General features: G+C 42.0%; 1 protein-coding gene across 1 annotated transcript in view; it reads left to right on the top strand.

Annotated features, from left to right (window-relative positions):
• The first annotated feature begins 2,624 nt into the window (after positions 1 to 2,624).
• POGLUT3 (protein O-glucosyltransferase 3) overlaps positions 2,625 to 22,572 on the top strand; it is a 29,203-nt gene continuing 9,255 nt past the window's right edge. The window contains exons 1-4 of the mRNA XM_047876784.1: positions 2,625 to 2,869; positions 15,205 to 15,402; positions 18,253 to 18,539; positions 22,183 to 22,399. Coding sequence (XP_047732740.1) covers positions 2,668 to 2,869; positions 15,205 to 15,402; positions 18,253 to 18,539; positions 22,183 to 22,399 — 904 coding nt within the window. The 5' untranslated portion in view covers positions 2,625 to 2,667. The remainder of the gene's footprint in view (positions 2,870 to 15,204; positions 15,403 to 18,252; positions 18,540 to 22,182; positions 22,400 to 22,572) is intronic.

Genomic DNA, 22,572 nt, shown 5'->3' with positions numbered 1-22,572 from the left:
GGCAGAGATGCCACTTACGAACTGTAGCAAGCCTGTATAGTGCACCAGAGAGGTTTGTGTATTTATCTTCCATTTACAGTCTATAAAGCAAATGATGGTGAAGTTTCCAGTGCCTCTGCTTAAGAGATCAGCTACAAATTGGAATTTTTTTCCCTTAATATTTATTTATTTATTTATTTATTTATTTATTTATTTATTTAGAGGGATAGAGAGCAAGCAGGGGAGGGGCAGAGAGACAGAGGGAGAGAGAATCCCAAGCAGGGTCTGCACTGTCAGCACGGAGCCCAGTGCAGGGCTCAGACCCACAAACTGTGAGATCATGGCCTGAGCCAAAACCGAGAAGTCAAATGCTTAACCGACTGAGCCACCCAGGCGCCCCCAAATCTCTTCTTATAAGGACCCCAGTTAGATTGGATTGAGGCCCATCCGAACGGCCTACTTTTACTTAATCATCTCTTTAAAGGCCCTACCTCCAAATACACATTCTGAGGTAATGGAGCTTAGTGCTTCAATATATGGATTATGGAGAAACACAATTCTGCCCAGATCAGGGAACATGGGGGTCCAACACAAACCAACATGAAACTCTGACAATGACTAATAAAGTCCTTTGTCTCTGACCCAGGAGTCTTGTGTCTTTTGATAGCATCCATGAAACAGTAACAGGCTAATCTGTTAGTTTGTAAGAGGCTAGAATCTCAGACCCTGTACAGTTCTCAACACCCATATTTTAGCACCTACCACAATACATTGTGGTCTTTCCACTAAGCCACACGAGTTTTATAGTCAAAGTATAATGTCTAAAACATAGTAGACATTGAATAAGTATTTGAAATTTGATTTATGATAAAGAATCGAGGGGCGCCTGAGTGGCTCAGTTGGTTAAGCATCCAACTTCAGCTCAGGTCATGACCTCACAGTTCGTGGTTTTGAGCCCCATATCGGGCTGTGTGCTGACAGCACAGAGTCTGGAGCCTGCTTCTGATTCTGTCTCTCCCTCTCTCTCTCTCTGCCCCTCCCCCTCTCGCAGTCTGCCTCTCTCTCTCTCACAAATAAATAAACATCAAAAAAATTTTTTTACACTAAAAAAAAGAATCCAGTCAAGGCACTGGTTGATCTGAAGAGAGATGCTTTTAAAGATACAGATTAAAATGAGAAAAAAAAAACAGGTTGGTATAGATTCAGTATTGCTAAACAGGAGTTCAGATACAATTGTATGGCTTGATAATGTTCTCAAAAAATACTGGGTGTTACCACAAGTATTATGTAATATATTAGGATATATTATGTAATATATATATATATGTATATATATATATGGCCATATTTTACATATCATATCCTCTCATATCAGCTAACCCTCAGATTATTTCTCCAGAAATTTTTTAAAGTCTGATTTTGGAAGAATGGGAATAAAATGTGTTCTGCACAGTTTTTCAAAGTGATAGCTAAAGCACAGCAATGCTTTCCATTTAAATCATGCAGACAACTCCACAAATAAAACCTATCAATGATAGTAGTACTAAATAATGCTACACTTTAGCCTTATCATTTACCACTGATTTACTACCAGTTTCTGAAGATCTTTCTAAAATACAAAGAACACTGTCTACAACCTCTACTCAGTATTACTAAAATGGGTCAAGAGAACTGGGACGGGTTGTGCCCTGGTAAAAGGGAATCATAGCGAGAATGCTGGGTAGTCCAATTACCGCCAGGAGATGAACAGAGAGGGTGCCTGGTTCTAGCGTTTCTGAATAGGGGGGGTCCTGAGTCAAGAGGGTGCAGAATCCCTGTGTCCACCCCACTACGGGTTCCCCCTGGCTCACGCAGCCCGAGCACAGTGTTTATTTTCTTGGAATAGATTTGAACCATAAGCAGATAAAAGAAACAAAAATAATTAACAAATGTGGATCAGTCAGAAGAAAAGGCAGCCAGTGGCTTCCAGCGCTTAGGGATCCTGCCAGTCTCTTCCCGAACCCACCTTCCACATCTGAGTGACCAAGACCAGTCATACCTCATCAGTTTCAGGGGACAGGAGCCACCTGACAGACGGGAAGCTCACCGGCCAGGCTCAAGGTAAGCCTTCCTCCCTGAATCCGGTTACCCCGGTGCCCAACAGCTCCCTTGGGGTCTGTCGCAAACCTAGTGGACGCTCCGAAAACACTTGTCGAGAAAAGCCGAGTGTAGGGGGAAGGAGATTAGGGAGAAGCTGGGGGAATCTCAGAGCAGAGGACCACAGAGCTTTCAGAGGTGGCGTGGGGAGGGGAGCCAGGACCGTGCCAGTCGCTCTGCACCTTGTAAACCCAGTGAAATCGTGGGCTAAAGGCGTCTTCCTAAACGACTTGGAAGTTCTTCGCTGCGGGGGCCCTTGGCTCGCCCCCCTCACCCCCACCCCGCAATCACCACTGTGCTGGCGTCCTTTAAAAACGGTGGAGGAGCTCCGGCAACCGGAGGCGGGGGCGGCCGAGGGCGCAGGCTCGCAGCCTCGGCCGCTGAGAGCCGCGCCCTCCGCTGGCCCCAGGGCGAGGCGCACGGAGCTTGGGGCCCGGAGAGGGCGGGGCGGCGGGAGGCCGCGCACAGGCCCGCCCCTGGAGCCCGGCCCCTCCCCGCCGCTCCGCCGCCCCGTCGCCGCCGGCGCCGAGCTGACCTCCGGGCCCCGCGACCATGCCCCGCCTCCCGCGGGCCGCGCTGCTGCCGCTGCAGCTCGCCCTGCTCGTGGGCGTCGGGGCCCCCGAGGCGTCGGTGAGCGCGCCGCGGAGCCTGGTGTGGGGGCCTGGGCTGCGGCCCGGCGTCGTCCTGCCCGTGCGCTATTTCTACCTGCAGGCCGTGGACTCGGAGGGCCTGAACCTCACTCGCTCGCCCCCAGGTAGCTTTGAGCCGCCGGCCTCCGCGCGCCCGGGTCCCCGCCGCCTGCGTGGCGTCCTTTCCCCGCCCCCCCCCCCCCCCCCGGCTGCCCTTCCCGCGGGTCCGGCCGCCTCCCTTGGCGCCCCCGCCTCCCCGGACGCACCGGGAGGGCATCGCAGGGCGAAGTCCACTGAGTGAGTGAGTGAGTGAGTGAGTGAGTGAGTGAGTGAGTGAATGAATGAACTCCCAGGGCCCTAACTGGGACGAGGCGTGGGCCCTGGGGTCCAGCTGCAGGCGCTCGGCGAGGCCGGGGACTCACCCGCCCTAGCCGACCACGCCAGCTGTGACGCAGGGAGCGCCCCCACGCGGTGAGTCATCCAGCCCCAGAAATCCTCGGATTCCGTGGTCGAGGCCTGGTGGCTTGGGGACAGCCAGAGCCCTATCCCCCGGGGAGATGTCAGAGCAGTGCGCACAGGGGGCGTGAGTGCGAGATGTTTGCCTTCTCAGTTTGGAGTTGTCACCAGCAGCTTGCAGGAATTAGTGAAACTCTCGGTCCGCACGGTGGATCTTGTCCTGAGTCCCGTCCCACGCTCTCCTACACGTCTTGCCTTTGCAACGTCTTAACGACTTGTCCTGGTGGTTTCTGGGTGTTGCCAGTCAGGATTTGCTAATTTATGTCTAATTTATGTCTAATTTATGTTCAGCCAGCTGGCATCCTGTTGTATCAACCAAGAGGCAGTAGAACCCGGCACTGCTTCCATCGCCAGTGGGAAACCATGACTACTTGTTTTTAGTTTTAGAAGGACTTTACATGGCCCTAAGGATCAGAACAAAAGATTCTTTTTTTAATGTTTATTTTTTTGATGTTAATTTATTTTTGAGAGAGACAGAGAGACAGGGTGAGCAGGACAGGGGCAAAGAGAGAGGGAGACACAGAATCTGAAGCGGGCTCCAGGCCCGGAGCTGTCAGCACAGAACCAGAAGTGGGGCTTGAACCCACAAACCTTGAGATCATGACCTGGGCCGATTTTGGACACTCAACCGACCGAGTCACCCTCGTGCCCCTTTTTATTTATTTTTGAGAAAGAGAGAAGCAGAGAGACAGAGAATCTCTAACAGGCTGCACCCCGCCACCCACTGTCAACGCAGAGGTTGATGGGGGCTCAGACTCACAAACAGTGAGATCATGACTTGAGCGGAAATCAGGAGTCTGTCTCTTAACCGACTGAGCCACCCGGGTGCCCCAGAATAAAAGATGCTTAAACCCAGGTTCGAAGTCTTCCACTATGGGGTGTTAACTATAGAAATATAGAAAAGTATAAAGTTTACTTTCTAAAATTAATTTTATAATGTTATAATGGGGTGCTTTAGAAGGAAAAGGGAAAACTAAAGACAAATTAATTTATACAGAAAAAAAAGAAAGTTACATGATCCACAATGGCATGCTGCTAATCTTACTATTAATGAAAGAGCTATACATTCAATTAAAATTCTAATTTTTAATCTAAAAATATTGGCAAAGGGTTTTTAAGCAGTAATACTCAAAGCTGTTAAGGGAGCCTCTGGAGACTCTCAGTGACCTTCATGCTCTTCAGGTGTCAGCACAAATTGCCAAAAAGTTTCTGGAAAGCCATTTTCCAAATGTACCAGGAGTGTTAAATATTTAAAAATTGAATGTACAAAAAGATAACGTTCAACAGTTAGAAAATATAATTTCTAAAAAGATGTCATTTGCAGACAATGTCCATCCATGCCCTTTAATCTAGTAATCTGATTTCTAGGTATCTGTCCTGAGAAAATGGTCAGAATGTGATTTACATGCAAGAAATTCTTGCTGCGTTGTAATTACTTATGGCAACAAATTTAACCAGCCAACTATAAGGTAGTTGCTAAATAAAGTTTGGTACATTCATGTGATGGAATGTTTGACAGCCCATTAAACTTAACATTTTAGATTCCACTCATAGGAAGTATTTAAAATAGTTAAATTCATAGAAACAGAAAGTAGGATGGAGGTTGCCAAGGGCTGATGGAAGAGGGAAATGGGGAGTTGTTGAAAAGGTATGGTATAAAGCTTCAGCTTTACAAAACGAAAAAGGTGTAGAGATTTGTTGCATAAAAATGTGAATATACTTAACACTACTGAATTGTACACTTAAAAAAGGTTTAAGCATCCAACTCTTGATTTCGGCTCAGGTCATGATCTCATAGATAATGGGTTTGAGCCTCACATTGGACTTGAGATTGTTTCTCTCTTTCTCTCTCTGTCCCTCCCCTGCTTTCTCTCTCTCTCAAAAATAAATGAATAAACATTTAAAAAAAAAAGAGAGTTTAAAAAAATGGTTATGATGATCAATTTTATGTTATATGTTATAACCATGATTTTTTTTAATTTTAAAAGATTATTTAATAATGCTTATACTAGGGGCGCCTAGGTGGCTCAGTCGGTTGAACATCCGACTTCGGCTCAGGTCATGATCTCGCAGTTTGTGAGTTTGAGTCCTGCGTTGGGCTCTGTGCTGACAGCTCAGAGCCTGGAGCCTGCTTTGGATTCTGTGTCTCCCTCTCTCTCTGGCCCTCCCCCACTCATGCTCTGTCTCTCTCTCTCTGTCAAAAATAAATAACCATTAAAAAAAAAATTTTTTTTTAAATAATGCTTATACTACGTTATCAGTAGACTAAACAGGAAAGAAATTATATAGTTTCCTTCTAATTTTATAATAAATAGATGAAACTATAGCTCACTCATTAATGTTCTCAGTGGTTATAGCAAGAGAATAAGGATTTCTTTTACTCTTTTTTCCCAGGAAAATCTCCCCCCAAATAATCTTAATGTTTTCATAACCAGGAACAATTCATAAAAACCAAAAGATTTCACCAAGTCTTTTCAGACACCCTCAATTTCGTACCCTTCGATTCTCCCTATGTCCTATCATGCCACTTGATTTTTAGCTTCTATTAAATGGCTGTCCTGTAGTTCTGAGAAGCTCACCCAACCAGTTTTTTACATCTCTACCACCATTATTCACTTGCAAATCCCGAAATTTTCCCTTCTCCAGGAACTTAATGAAAAAGAAGCAATTAAAAAATGTTTTTCAGTTTTATTTTAGAGAGAGCATAAGCATGGGAGAGGGGCAGGGGGGATGGGGGAGAGACAGAGAGAGAGAGTACCTCAAGCAGCTCCACACTCATTGCGGAGCCTGATGTGGGGCTCAGTCCCATGACCCTGGGATCATGACCTGAGTTGAAATCAAGAGTCATGCCAGTGAATGTCAGAAGAAAGCCGGAGTAGCCATAATTAGACAAACTAGATTTTAAAACAAAGGCTGTAACAAAGAGATGAAAAGGGCATTATATCATAATTAAAGGGTTTATCTGTCAAGATCCAACAGTTGTAAAAATATATGCCCCCAACTTGGAAGAAACCAAATATATAAATCAATCATAAACATAAACAAATGCATAGATAATAATACCATAATTGTAGGGGACTTTAATACTCCACTTAGAGCAATGGACCGATCATCTAAGCAGAAAATCAACAAGGAAACAATGGCTTTAAATGACACACTGGACCAGATGGACTTAACAGATATATTCAGAACGTTTCATCCAAAAGCAGCAGAATACACATTCTTCTCGAGTGCACATGGAACATTCTCCAGAAGAGATTACATACTGGGTCACAAATCAGCCCTCAACGGGTACAAAAAAATCGATATCATATCATGTGTATTTTTCACAACACTGTAAAACCACAAGAAAAAATTTGGAAAGCCCTCAAATACATGGAGATTAAAGAACATCCTACTAAAGAACGAATGGGTTAACCAGGAAATCAAAGAAGAAATTAAAAAATACATGGAAGAAAATGAAAATATAAACACAACAGTCCAAAATCTTTGGGATGAAGCAAAGGCAGTCCTAAGAGGGAATATTGCAATCCAGGCCTATCTCAAGAAGCAAGAAATGTCCTGGGGCGCCTGGGTGGCGCAGTCGGTTAAGCATCCGACTTCAGCCAGGTCACGATCTCGCGGTCCGTGAGTTCGAGCCCCGCGTCAGGCTCTGGGCTGATGGCTCAGAGCCTGGAGCCTGTTTCTGATTCTGTGTCTCCCTCTCTCTCTGCCCCTCCCCCGTTCATGCTCTGTCTCTCTCTGTCCCAAAAATAAAAATAAACGTTGAAAAAAAAATTAAAAAAAAAAAAAAAGAAGCAAGAAATGTCCCAAATATACAACCTAACCTTAAACCTAAAAGAGCTGGAAAAGGAACAGCAAATAAAGCCTAAAGCCAGCAGAAGAAGGGTAATAACAAAGATCAGAGCAACAATAAATGATATAGAAACAAGCAAAAAAACAAATTAGAACACATCAGTGAAACTAAGGTCTGGTTCTTTGAAAGAATTAACAAAACTGAGGCACCTGGGTAACTCAGTCAGTTAGGTCAGGTAAGAGTCAGACTTTGGCTCAGGTCATGATTTTGCCATTCCCAAGTTCCAGCCCCACGTTGGGCTTTGTGCTGACAGCTCAGAGACTGGAGCCTGTTTCAGATTCTGTGTCTCCCTCTCCCTCTCTGCCTCTCCCCATTAAAAAATAAACATTAAAAAAAAAAAAAGAGGTAGTTCAGTCAGTTAAGCGTCCAACTCTTGATTTTGGCTCAGGTCATTATCTCATAGTTAGTGAGTTCGAGCCCCACATCGGGCTCTGCACTGACAGTGCACAGCCTGATTGGGATTCTCTCTCTGCCCCTCCACTGCTCATTCTGTCTCTCTCTTTCAAAATAAATAAACTTCTAAAAAATGTAAAATAAAAAAAAGAATTAAAAAATTGATAACCCCCTAGGCATACTTATCAAAAAGAAAAAGGAAAGGACCCAAATAGATAAAGTCACAAATGAAAGAGAAGAGATCAAAAACAACACCACAGAAAGACAAACGATTACTAGAGAATACTATGAAAAATTATATGCCAACAAACTGGGCAATATGGAAGAAATGGGCAAATTCCTAGAAACTCAAACTACCAAAATGGAAACAGGAAGAAATAGAGAATTTGAACTGACCCCTAATCAGCAAAAAAAATGGAATCAGTAATAAAAAATCTCCCAACAAACAAGAGTCCTGGGCTGGATGGCTTCCCAAGGGAATTCTACCAGATTTAAAGAAGAATTAATACCTATTCTTCTTAAGCTATTCCAAAAAATAGAAATAGAAGGAAAACTTCCAAACTCATTCTACGAAGCCAGCATTACCTTGATTCCAAGACCAACGACCCCACTGAAAGGGAGAGTTACAGGCCAATATCCATGATGAACATGAATGCAAAAATTCTCAACAAGATATTAGCAAATCTAATTCAACAGTACATTAAAAGAATTATTCACCTTGATCAAGTGGGATTTATTCCTGGGCTGCAGGTCTGGTTAAATATTCATAAATAAATTAACATGACACACCACATTAATAAAAGAAAGGATAGGAACCATATGATCCTGTCAATAGATACAGAAAAAACATGTGACAAAATACAGCATCCATCCTTGATAAAAACCCTCAACAAATTAGGGACAGGTGGAGCATATGTCAACATCATAAAGGTCATATACAAAGACCAGCAGCTAATATCATCCTCAATGGGGAAAAACTAAGAGCCTTTCCCTATAGTCAGGAACAAGACAAGGATGTCTACCCTCGTCTCCACTATTTAACATAGTACTGAGTCTTAGCCTTAGCAATCAAACAAGAAAAAGAAATAAAGGCATCCAATTAGGCAAGAAAGAAGTCAAACATTCACTATTTGTAGATGGCATGACCCTCTGTAGAAAACCCAAAAGACTCCATCAGAAAATTTCTAGAACTAATACATGAACTAAGCAAAGTCACAGGATATAAAATCAACATGCAGAGGGACGCAACTGACTCAGTCAGTTAGACGTCCGACTTCGCCTCAGGTCATGATCTCACAGTTTGTGGGTTCGAGCCCCACGTCGGGCTCTCTGCTGGCAGCTTGGAGCCTGGAGCCTGCTTCGGATTCTGGGTCTCATTCTCTCTGCCCCTCCCCCACTTGTGCTCTATCTCTCTCTGTCTCTCAAAAATAAATAAATGTAAAAAAATTTTTTTAAATGAATAAACATTAAAAATATATATTTAGAAAAACCAACATGTAGAAATCTCTTGCGTTGCTATACACCAATAATGAAGCAGCAGAGAAAGAAATCAAGGAATCAGTCCCATTTTCAATTTCACCAAAAATGATAAGATAACCTAGGGATAAGCCTAACTAAAGAAGTGAAAGATCTATACTCTGAAAACTATAGATCACTTTGTGAAAGAAACTGAAGAGGACACAAAGATAAAAAAGCATTCCATGGTCATGGATTGGAAGAACAAACATTGTTAAAGTGTCTATACTATCCAAAGCAATCTACACATTTAATGCAATCCCTATCAAACTACCATAAGCATTTTTTTACAGAGCTAGAACAAACAATTCTAAATTTTGTATGGAACCACAAAAGACCCTGAATAACCAAAAAACTCCTGAAAAAGAAAAACAAAACTTGAGGCATCACAATTCCAGATTTCAAGCTATATTACAAAGCTGTAGTCATCCAGACAGTATGGTACTGGCACAAAGGTCAATGTAACAAAATAGAAAACCCAGAAATGGACCCACAACTAACCTTCAACAAAGCAAGAAAGAATATCTAATGGAAAAAAGTCTCTCAACAAATGGTGCTGGAAAAACTGGACAGTGACATGCAGAAGAATGCAATTGGAGCCCTTTCTTACATCAACACAAAAATAAATTCAAAATGGATGAAAGACCTACATGTGAGACAAAAAAAAACCATCAGAATTCTAGAGGAGAACAGAGGCAGCAACTTCTTTGACCTTACTAGCAGTCTCTTACTAGACAAGTCGCCAGAGCTAAGGGAGACAAAAGCAAAAATGAATTATTGGGACTTTCATGATAAAAAGCACAATGAAGGAAATCATCAACAAAACTAAAAGGCAACCTACAGAATGGAAGAAGATATTGCCAATGACATGTCTGATAAAGGTTAGTATACAAAATCTAGAAAGAAATTAGCAAACTCAACACCCCCCCTCCAGTAATCCAGTGAAGAAATGGGCAGAAGATATGGATGCTTTTCCAGAGAAGACATCCAGATGTCTAACAGACACAAGAAAAGATGTCCGACATCGCTCATCATCAGGAAAACAAATCACAATGTGATTTGTATCATCTCCCACCTTTCAGAATGGCTAAATTAACACAAGAAACAACAGGTATTGGTGAGGATACAGAGAAATGGGAACCCTCTTGGTGGGAATGCAAACTTGTGCAGCCACTCTGGAGAACAGTATGGAGGTTCCTCAAAAAACTGAAAATAGAACTACCCTACGATCCAGCAATTGCAGTATTAGGCATTTACCCAAAGAATACAAAAATAGAGATTCAGAGGGGTACATGCACACCAGTGTTTATAGCAGCATTATCAACAATAGTCAAACTATGGAGAGAGTCCAAATGTCCATCGACTAGTGAATGGATAAAGAAAGTATGGTATCATACACACACACACGCACTCGCACCCAATGGAATATTACTCAGCCATCAGAAAGAATGAATTTTGCCTTTTGCAATGATGTGGATGGAACTAGAATATATTATGCTAAGCAAAAAGAGTTAATCAGAGAAAGACAAATACCATGTGATATCACTCATATGTGGAATTTAAGAAACAAAACAGATGAACATACAGGGTTGGGGCAGGAGAAAAGAGAGGGTAACAAATCAGGAGAGACTCTTAATGACAGAGAATAAACTGAGGGTTGATGGAGGGAGGCAGGTGGGGGATGGGCTAGATGAGTGATGGGTACTAAGGAGGGCACTTGTCACGATGAGCTCTCACTGTTGTATGTAAGTGATAAATCACTGATTCTACTCTTGAAACCAATATTGTAAGGTAAACTAAAATTCAAATTAAAAAAAAGAAAATATGTGAATAAGGATGGCAATAAAATGCTTTTAAAAGAAAGAGCGCTCAACCAACTGAGCCACGTAGTCACCTTGAGGCAATTTTCCTCTCAAGATTTAGACCTTCTTACATGACTTACCAAGATTCCCTTAATAATTATTACTCCCATTTAACAGTCATATTTGTCTGAATATTGTTATTATGCTGTGTATCTCCAGGTACCTAGATAACAAACATGTGATCTTGAATGGTCTAAGCAAAGGATTTCAAACTGGAATCCAAAGAGAGAAATTAGAGGGTCTGTGACCTTGGATAAGGGGAAAGGACCTATCTTTCATGTGTATTTTTACTCCCTTCTGACTTAAATTGAGTATTTCCTTCTGTTCTGAACGTAGGCAAAACCTGTTTTCATTGTTACATTCCCAGCATCTGATATAATGCCTGGCAGAGATGCTCAGTAAATACTGTCGAGAAAAGAAAGGAAAGGGTGGAGGCAGGGTGGTTGGAATATCCCAAGGTGGCTGGATACAAATACTCACTTTCTACTCGGTCCTCCTTTACCTTCACCAGTAATAGTATATTCAGAAAATAATCTTACCTCCTACTTGGGTAGCACTTTAGTGTTTTAAACTGTTTCATGTTTAATTTGTTCTCCTTAATCATCTTGTGAGATAAGAAGGATAGGTACTGTTCTCTCCGCTTTACACGTAAGAAACTGAGGCTCAGTGGGGCGCCTGGGTGGCGCAGTGGGTTAAGCGTCCGACTTCAGCCAGGTCACGATCTCGCGGTCCGTGAGTTCGAGCCCCGCGTCGGGCTCTGGGCTGATGGCTCAGAGCCTGGAGCCCGTTTCCGATTCTGTGTCTCCCTCTCTCTCTGCCCCTCCCCCGTTCATGCTCTGTCTCTCTCTGTCCCAAAAATAAATAAACGTTGAAAAAAAATAAAATAAAAAAAAAAAAAGAAACTGAGGCTCAGTGAAGCTAAAATGTTTTGCCTGTGCCCCCACAGCCATTAAGCGTCAGAGCCAAGGTACACATCCATGCATGCTCTTTCCGTCTAATCAAATCTCCCGTGAGGTGATTGTCACGCATCAGTTTTCAGCAAGTTCCTGGAGAGCATCCATGGTCAGCAGACAGCCAGACATTTTTGGAAGACTACGTTTAGCCTCAAGGCAAAACAGCTTGGCCTTCTGGCACTCTGTTCCCTTGGCCGTACGGGGTTGACATTCGTTCCAGCTGTCGAGCCTTCATAATCTTCCTAAACAAAATGGGAGGCGGTGACTCCGTTGTACCAGGAGCTCTGGAGGTTGTTCCTCCAAGTCTGAATCCTGCAGACCAATATGCTAACCTTACATAGCGTGACCAGGTGGATTCAGGAGGGGCTTGGAAAGAAGAAGGATTCAAGCTGGCTCTCCTACCTAACATAGGTGACTCTGGTCAGGTTACTTATCCTCTTGGAGTCTTGGTTTCCTGATCTGTAAAATGAGGCTGACAATGCCCACCTTACAAATTCTTGTAGGAAATAAAGAACGTAGAAAATGCAAATGAAGATCTCCAGCTCGGGCACTGGCACATAATAAATGCTACGTAAGTGATTAAAAAAAAGTATTCCTTTCCAAACCAAAAGCCTTCAGAAGCTCTGATTCCAATGATACAAGGCTTTGATCCTGTGAACCTCCTTTGGTGTCCATGGACCCTGCAGCCTCATTTAACTCACTCTCTTAAAGTCTGAATTTGTGAAGTGGGAAAATTCAAGCTCGGCTTGAAGTCTGTTCAGTATGTTGGTGCCTGGGGCCAATGAGAATTCACATTCCTTCCACTGAAGCAATTTCAAAGTGCCCTCTTCTAATTCTCTCTCTCTCTCTCTCTCTCTCTCTCTCTCTCTCTCTCTCTGTGTGTGTGTGTGTGTGTGTGTGTGTGTGTGTGTGTGTCTTTAATGTTTATTAACTTTTGAGAGAGAGAGGGAGCACAAGCTGGGGAGGGGCAGAGACGGAAGGGGACAGAGGATCTGTGCTGACAGCAGAGAGCCTGATGTGGGGCTTGGACTTGTGAACCGTTGAGATCATGACCTGATCCAAAGTCAGATGCCTAACTGACTGAGCCACCCGGCGCCCCTCATTTTCTCTTTTATGAGGTTAAAACTGCTTATTTCTATTTCAGTCCTGGCCGTTGTTATATTGTGTTGATTCCAGCATTAATGTCATGCCAACAATGACACAGGCATGTAAGGTTACTATAAACATAGCTGAACATTAAAATATTAAAAATGGCTACATTTTATTTTTATACATATATCTTGAAATGGAATGTTTAAATGCTATTTCAGAGACAAATTTTATAGTTGGAAGAGACAAGACAATATCTAGTCCAATTCTTTCAATTTAAAAATAAGGAAGCACTTTGGAGCTGTTTTTTTCTGTAAATCTATTTTTTCCAAAAAGATCACACAGTCACTAATATGTTTCTCTTATATCTGTTTTGTTTATTTAAAATCATAAATTTGTGGAGAATAGGACTCTTTGATCAAGAGACAAAGCTTTTCTGTTTCCTATTTGGGGAGAATATAATGGAAATTACCTCCTGGTTCCCAGGCTCTGCTTGCCTGATTTTCAGTTTGCCACACTGCATTGTCTTTCTGAAACCAAGTGAGAGGGGCACCTGAGTGGCTTAGTTGGTTGAACATCTGACTTTAGCTCAGGTCATGATCTCACAGTTCATGAGTTTGAGCCCCGCATTGGGGTCTGTGCTGATAGCCTGGAGCCTGCTTCAGATTCTCTCTTTCCCTCTCTGTCTGCCCCCTTCTGTGCTCACGCTCTGTCTCTGTCTCTGTCTCTGTCTCTGTCTCTGTCTCTGTCTCTCTCTCAAAAATAAATTAACATTTTAAAAAAGTCATTTAAAAAAATAAAAATAAAACCAAGTGAGAAATAACATGAAAGCAATAACTAATATGCTTCATTTAAGCATTTCAGGTAAATGACTAACATTTTAAATAATTTCACACTAAATTCTTTCCTTTTTTCTTACAACATTCCCTATGTTGGTTATAGTTCATTTATTTTATCAGATTGCTTTCATAATTTTATCACACTCATTTCAATGCTAAAATAAAATAGTAAAATTTAATAGCAAGATGTCAGATACTACATTACTATTACAAACTGAAGAGACTGAGGGACACCTCTCCTGACCCACAGGAAAAAGTAAAACCCTTGAAGATCAAAAGAAACTAGAAACTTCACTCACTAGATTTAGAAACTAAGAAACTAGATTTAGGTTCACTCAGTAATTTCAAAAACACATATATTAAATATGCTTAATTTCATACTATGATAGATGTGGGATCAAAGACTACTTTGGTCACCACTATTTTTTTCCAGGGCTGTGAATTTCAGAGGATTCACCACTTTTTTTTTTTTTTTTTTACACATTTGCCTTTGATATAGTGATTAACTGTGGTGAGGACTTTAACTGATCTTTATTCTCAAAGCTCCTGGGGATCAGATCTGCCCTGATCTGCAGACTCTCTGAAGAAAGATCTGCAGTGTTTATCCCTGGATCACAGTGATATTAATCACAACAGTATTGTTTCAAAGTCTAAATCAGTCAGTATACTACAAAAAGAGAAGGGGAGCTTTACTAAGCAGGTGTTATTTACTCTGGAATAGAAAACCCACAGAATTTTGGAGTTGAAAAGGATGTTAGATCATCCTAGGATAACTTTCATTTCAACCTGAGGAAAAAAGCTTAGAGAAGTAAACTCTAGCATTTACAAACGTGTGTGAAAATTGTGTGTGTGTGTGTGTGTGTGTGTGTGTGTGTGTGTAAGTGTGTGAGTGATATTTGTGCACAGTCTGCTAACTAGCTATAATCTCTATTTAGGGAAATAAACTTAGAAGTCTAGCTAGAAATTTGGGTTAACAAACGGGAAATTTCCTCAGAAATGAGGGTTATCTGGTATGAACATGGTTTACAAGAAAGCTGGTGTATATTTAACCAGGAGAAAGTTGGATCGTGATAGAGCCCTGTCTTTCTAGGAGTTTATGGATTTTTAAATACCTGAACTGTTTTAAACCCACACAAAGGAAAAAAGAGCAAATAGACAAAAATTTCTTCTCTTCTTTGCTTTTTTAATGTATTGATTTTGTTCATTCAGTAAGTCTTTATTGAATGACTAATGAATCAAATGTTGACTTAGATACTTGGTTTCCAGGCATAACCCAGACATTGTTCCTGGTCTCAAGGACCTTCCACACTAAAACTTTTGTTTACAATTGATGGTGTAGAAAAAAGTAACTTCAGTATAGAGACACTTATCCAATAATTGATAAGACAAAATAACCATGAAATAGTAGCATTACGTATATATATTTTTTTCTTTCAGGTCAAACACTATTCAAGGTAGTAATCAAATCTCTTTCACCTAAAGAGTTAGTCCGGATTCACATCCCCAAACCTTTGGACAGGAATGATGGGACATTTTTGGTGCGATATAGGATGTATGAAACTGTCAGTGAAGGGCTGAAGATAGAGGTCCTTTATGGTGATGAACATGTGGCTCAGTCTCCCTATATTTTGAAAGGTAAGTGATTATTATACAGCGCAGAGCCAGCCTTGTATGTGTACACCCTGTGCGTTTCAGAATGGGTTATGATGACCTTGAAGTCATGTACAACAGAGGAAACATTGTATGCATACCTCCTGGAGCTCATTTTAAGTAATTCCATGTCTAATGGGGGGCTTGAACTCAACGACTCCAAGACCAAGAGTTGCATGCTCTAAGCTGGCCAGGAGCTCCTCCTGGAGCTCAATTTAACTTGGAATTTTGAGGGATGGAAAACTAGGTAAAGAAATTTAAATGATAAGCAACAAAATCTTGTGTATTTATCGAGGTAGTTAACATTTCCGACACTCTTAATTCTTTGGCATATCCGTATTTCCATCTAGTACCATTTGCCTTCGGCTAAAGGATTCCTGTTAACATTTCTTTTAGTGTGAGAATGTTGGTGATGAGTTCTTCCAGCTTTTGTGTGTCTGAAAAAGTCTATATTTTGCCTTCATTTTTGAGAGACATCTTTGTTAAATATAGAATAGTTTAACAGGTTTTTTTTCTTCCTTTTAGTACTTTAAAGATGTTGTTCCACTGTCTTCTTGCTTGCATTGTTTCCAACAGTAAATCTGCTGACATCTGTCTCTGTCCCTCCATCCTGCTGAAGGTTTTCTCTCTCATGGCTCTTTTAAACAATTTGATTATTATGTGCTTTGGTGTAGTTTTCTTCATGTTTCTTGTGCTTGGGTTTGTGGAGCATCTTAGATCTTTGGGATTATAGATTTCACTAAATCCAGAAAAAATTTGGCAATGATTTCTTCAATACTTTTTCTGTTCTACTCCAGAGTTCCACCAAGAATTAATTACCCCTATATCAGACTTGAAATTATCCCAGAGCACACTGATGCTCCTTTCATTTTTAAAATTCTTTTTTTTTCTCCATTTCATTTTGTCTACTTTCTTTTTTTTAAAATTGTTTTAAATGTTTATTTATTTTTGAGAGAGAAAGAGGCTGAGTGTGAGCGGAGGAGGGGCAGAGAGAGAGGGAGACACAGAATCTGAAGCAGGCTCCAGGCTCTGAGCTGTCAGCACAGAGCCCGAGGTGGGGCTCAAGCTCACAAACCAGGAGATCATGACCTGAGCCAAAGTCGGATGGTTAACTTACTGAGCCACCCAGGTGTCCCTCATTGTGTCTCCTTTCTATTGCTACGTCATTAAGTTCACTAATCTTTTCTTCTGCAGTGTCCAATTTGTCATTAATTGTATCCAGTCTGTTTTTCATCTCTTGGCACTTTCTCATCTTGAGCTTTTTTCTAGAATGCAGTTAAGTTACTTGGAAATAGTTTGAATTTTTCAAATTTTGCTTTTACAATTTGTTAGGTGAGACCAGAGCCGCATTTGGCTATGGCTTTTTTCCCCCAGCACTCAGGTAATATCTCTCTGCCTGGTCTACCCAAGCCTCAGAAATAAGGATGCTTTCCAGGCTGCCTTGTGTGAACAGACACTATTTCCAACCCTCTATGACCAGTGGGTACTACTGTTGCCTCTAATCGTTCTGACTCGTTCTTTCCCTGCCTTGGATCCTTTCCTCACTTATATACACACTTCAGAAACCCTAAATACTTAAGGGGGGAACCTTTTGCAGATCTCTGGAGTTTTCTTTCTGCATAGTTCTTCCCTTTCATAGACTATGCCCTATAAATTCTAGCTGCCTTGTCCTCCCTGGACACTCTGCTCTGTCCCCTCAACTCAGTGAGATTGCTGGGCTCAACCTATATTTCTCCCCCTGTTTCCATAACCTAGAAACTCCCTTAAGCAGTAACCTTAGGAATTGTAGGGTTTACCTCATCTGCTTCCTATTTCTCAGACTCATTGTCCTTTACTGCCTCATGTCTGGTGGCTTAAAAAACTGTTTCATGTATTTTGCCTGTTTCTTGATAGTTTCAGGTGGTAAATCCATATTACTCACCTTGGTCCAAGTAGAAATAGTCAAAAAACACAATCGTTTGTTTTAAGTTTTTATGTTAAGTTAAATATAAATATATTTTGAAGTAAAATATAAAATTGGTATAAAGTTCTTTTAAAATGAGTCCTCAGAGAAGTTTTATACTTATGGCTGGGTATAAAATTTAAATTCTTTTTTAAAAATTACACTGCCGGGGCGGTACCTGCATGGGTCAGTTGGTTAAGCACCTGACTCTGGATTTTGGCTCACATTATGATCTCGTGGTTTGTGAGTTTGAGCCCTGCGTCTCGCTCTAAATGAACATTGCAGAGTCTACTTGGGATTCCCTCTCTCTGCCGCTCCGCTGCTTGTGCTCAATCTCTCTCTTTCAAAATAAATAAATAAACTTAAAAAAAGAAAACAAAGAAGAAAATTACACTGCCAGATACCCCTGGGTTACATATTTCTTCTCTGAGATGTGTTGACGGAAATGATTTTAGAGATTCAGTGATTTAGAGATTTAGAGATTCTCCATCTTGTCTTTAAAAAAGTCACCACCCCTACTATATAATAATGCCTCAAAAGTAATACATTCTCTTTTTCTTTGCTAAAAGGTAAGTTGTTTTATGTTCTCCAGGCACTTACAACGCACTAGAACTGAATTCAGCAGCTAGTTGGCTGAGAGTGGGTGATATGGGGAGAGAGCATATGCTCCGTAGGTCGTCTAGAGGCGTACAAGACGGGGATGAAAATGGAAGCATGGGACTCTGACATAACTGCTTTCACCACTGACTTGTTTAGGGCAGATTATCCCCATCTGGATAATCTTAGAATTCACCAAGAAATCATCCCACGTTCATATCAGGGGCAGAAACAACTCCCTGTGTTGTGGTGCTTGTTAATGGAGCATGGCATTACACATGTTTTGCCTTCCCTAGGACCAGTGTACCACGAGTACTGTGAGTGTCCGGAAGAGGATCCTCAGGCCTGGCAAAAAACTCTGTCTTGTCCAACCAAGGAACCACAGATTGCAAAAGATTTCGCTTCTTTCCCCAGCATCAATCTCCAGCAGATGTTAAATGAAGTTCCGAAAAGGTTTGGGGATGAAAGGGGTGCCATTGTCCATTACACGATTCTCAACAACCACATCTACCGGAGATCTTTAGGGAAATACACAGACTTCAAAATGTTCTCAGATGAGATTTTGCTGTCACTGGCAAGAAAGGTATGAGAGCATGAACTCATTGGTTCTAAAAACAATATATAGTTGACCCTTAAACAATATGGGTTTGAACTGCGTGGGTCCACTTATACACGGATTTTTTTTTTTAAATAAATACAGTACAGTACTCTAAGTGTATTTTGTCCTCCTCATGACTTTCCTAATGGCAGTTTATTTTCTCTAGCTTACTTTATTGGAAGAGCACAGTATATAATATAACATACAGAGTATGTGTTAATCAACAGCTATGTCATCGGTAAGGCTTCCAGTTAACAGTAGGCTATTAGTTGTTAAGTGTTGGGGGAGTCTAATCTTATACACAAAATTTAGGTTGTGTGGGGATTGGCACCTCTAACCCCTGCATTGTTCAAGGGTCAACTGTAGTTTAATTATGTAGTTGTAACATTGCGATGCCTGGAATAACAGTGGCAAAGGATAGAAATGGCTTCTGGCCTTGCAAATGTGTAGCTGAGATGTCCACCACCTGAGTGTTCATCAGTTCTCCCCTTTTATGGATCTTTCTTTCCTTTAATATTTAAATTAAATGGCTTGAGCCCCCATCCCAGGTAAGTAGGCCTTGCATAAAACTCCCAGTGCTTTCGTGGACTCCCATTTTTAGCCCCAAGGTCACTTCTTGTAGTTCTCCCTCCATCCAGATTTCACTTTCTGCAGCTCTTTTGTTTCTTATTACCTCAAAATGACTTGAACTTAGACCACTTTTCCTTGTTTTATCCTAACCATCTCGAAAAGATAGTATGCATGGCACGTTTTGTTGATGGTTCTAGTAACAGAGAGGTTATTTTGTACCATTGTGTAGTAAAAGCCAACCAAACAAAAATTCTAACATTTAAAAATAGACATCCCTGGGGGCACCTGGTGGCCCAGTTGGTTAAGAGACTCTTGGTTTCGGCTCAGGTCATGATCTCGTGGTCGGTGAGTTCAAGCCCTGTGTCGGACTCAGCACTGACAGTGCAGAGCCTGCTTGGGATTCTCTATCTCCCTGTCTCTCTGCCCCTCTCCCACTCATGCTCACTCTCTCTTTCAAAATAACTAAGTAAACTTTAAACAAACAAACAAACAAATAAATATAGACATGCCTATATTAATCAGACTCAGTCATCCTTGCCTCCAGGAATTTCTCACTGGCTGTCACTGATGTTCAGGTCTTGGCCTCTTAGTAGAATATGCTTGGGCCTCTATCTTTCAGAAGACTTCTCAACTCCGCCCCCACCCCCACTCCCCTCTACTCGACCCTTCTTTCCACACCTGCAAAACTCTCAAGCAGAGCAGTTCAAATTGCCTTTTGTTCCTCCTGCTTCCTGACCATGCAGAGTGAAGGGTGAGGATGGGAGTTTTTCTACCTTTCCCACTCAAGATTGTCAAGGTAGTTGTCTAAACCAAAAGCCAACTTGGGTGATATGAGTTACACACTTTCCCAAGTGTGCTGAATGTGTGGCTGCAGTCACTTCTTATTTTATCTTATTTTTTTAATGTTTATTTATTTTTGAGACAGAGAGCATGAATGGGGTAGGGTCAACGAGAGAGGGAGATAGAATCCGAAGCAGGCTCCAGTCTCTGAGCTGTCAGCACAGAGCCCGACGTGGGGCTTGAACTCACGGACCGTGAGATCATGACCTGAGCCGAAGTCAGATGGTTAACCGACTGAGCCACCCAGGCGCCCCAATCACTTCTTATTTTAAATAGCAGCCTCCTCCCCACTCCGCACTCGCCCACGGCATGAACGCATCGCAGGTACCTGATCACAAAGGTGGTCCTTTCTTCCTGGCCTACCGCCCACCAGTTCACCCTGCCCTGTGTCCTACCTTGTACTCATGTTGCTGCCTCTAGAGCAGTGGTTTTTCCTAGTGATTAATTTGCCCCTTAGAGGACATTTGGCAAAGTCTCGAGATAGTTTCCGTTGCCACAACTTGGGGGTTGCGACTAACGTCTAGTGGGTGGAGACCATGGATACTAGTCAACATCTTACAATGCACAGAACTGCCTACAGCAAACAACTACCCAGACCAAAATGTCAATACTGCTGAGATGAAGAAACCCCGTTCTATAGTGAGAACTTCTAGTATGGAGTTTGTTGTTGTTGTTTTGTGTTTTGTGTGTTTTTGTTTGTTTTAGGGTTTTTTGGTTTATTTTATTATTTATTTATTTAGGTGTGGAGTTTATTAATGAGTTTATAAACAATAGTGGGGAAGCATGAGGTTGAGTAGTCCCATCCCTGGCCCTTCCCTCTTGTTCTGTGTTCTTTGCCCAGTGACTGGGAAGAAATCCAAGACAAATGAGACTCATCTCTGGACTTTGAGCAGCCTGCTCTGGTGGGACTTGTTTTGTTATTTGGAAGCTGGAGTGGTGTATGGATATAAACAAATTGTACTTCATCATGTTAGCTTGTAAGGAAAGTAGGTGCCCAGGGTGAAAATGTCTGAGGAGGGGGAGTCATAGAGGAGGTAACATCAGGTCTGACTTTGAAGGATGAGAAAGGAGACCACCAAGTGAATAAGGAGGAGAAGAATATTCCAAGTGGGAAGGGAATTGCATAGGAGAGTGGCTGGCGTTTTCAGAGAGCAGCCTGAAGTTGACCGGCACCTTCTCGGGTGGAAGGTGAGGCTTATAGCTTAGCTGGAACAAGATAACAAGCCTTGCCTTCTAGCCAGACAGTTTACACCTTGTCCTGTGGGCTTAAGGTTCTCTTAAGCTTCTAGTAACATGAATTTGGGTTTTAGACATTTAGGCAGCAAAGTGAGAGCTAATCAGAGTGGGGAGAGCCTCGAGCAGAACACCTAGTGCGGAAGCTACTGCACCATTCTAGGCAAGAGATGGGAAGAGCCTAAACCAAGGCATTGACCGTGGAGATGGCCACGGAGTGGCAGATTCCGGAAGCAAAGGTAGACGTGACATGGAGGTTTGATACTCAAGGAAAACAAGGGCTTGGGTCTAACCTTGTCAATTCTTTAGTAGGCAGCTGGCAGAAAGAGTTCTTGAAGCCCTTTATTTGTACTGTTCTTTTTTTTTTTTTTAACGTTTATTTATTTTTGGGACAGAGAGAGACAGAGCATGAACGGGGGAGGGTCAGAGAGAGAGGGAGACACAGAATCGGAAACAGGCTCCAGGCTCCGAGCCATCAGCCCAGAGCCCGACGCGGGGCTCAAACTCACGGACCGCGAGATTGTGACCTGGCTGAAGTCGGACGCTTAACCGACTGCGCCACCCAGGCGCCCCTATTTGTACTGTTCTATACCATGTCCACTGCTAGAACAGTAAGCAATTTTGATAATTTATCTATATTTTTATTAAGTAATCTCTATGCCCAACATGGGGCTCAACCTCACGACCCCAAGATCAAGAGTCACACACTCCACCGACTGAGCCAGCCTGGTGCCCTGATACTAAGCGATTTGAAACACCATCTCTGGACAGAAGGAGCTTACTCCTGGTTACATGGATTTGCCATCTACCATCCTCACCCTCGATTTTCGGATACTGCTGATGACTGACAGGCAATTTTCTTGCCTCTACTGTTTCCAAATGTTCACTTTTGCCAGACATATTTTAAAAAGCCAAAGAACAGAAGCATTTAGTACCCAAAACTGAGGTCTTTGCAGAACTGATGTTTCGTCTTTTGTTTATTTAGGTGCTTCTCCCCGATATAGAATTTTATATTAATCTTGGCGATTGGCCTCTGGAGCATCGAAAAGTCAATGAAACCCCTGGCCCTTTGCCTATCATTTCGTGGTGCGGCTCCCTGGATTCACGAGACATTATCCTTCCAACATATGACATCTCCCACTCCACACTGGAAGCAATGAGGGGTGTCACAAATGATCTCCTCTCTATTCAGGGAAATACAGGTAAATAAAAGTTTGTTCTCGAAGACAGAGGTAAAAGGGAGTGTTCAACCAGAGAGAATAAAGGTATATATTTAAATAACCATCATTCTTCTTTTCTAACCGAGAAAAAAAGGGCAGTGTAGGATTCCTCTAATCCAAAACTTAGATGTATGGGTTGGACTAGTAAAATCCAG

Source organism: Prionailurus viverrinus, chromosome D1 (assembly GCF_022837055.1).
Source record: "Prionailurus viverrinus isolate Anna chromosome D1, UM_Priviv_1.0, whole genome shotgun sequence".
Lineage (NCBI taxonomy): Eukaryota > Metazoa > Chordata > Mammalia > Carnivora > Felidae > Prionailurus > Prionailurus viverrinus.
This window is presented reverse-complemented; position numbering and strand designations above follow the sequence as displayed.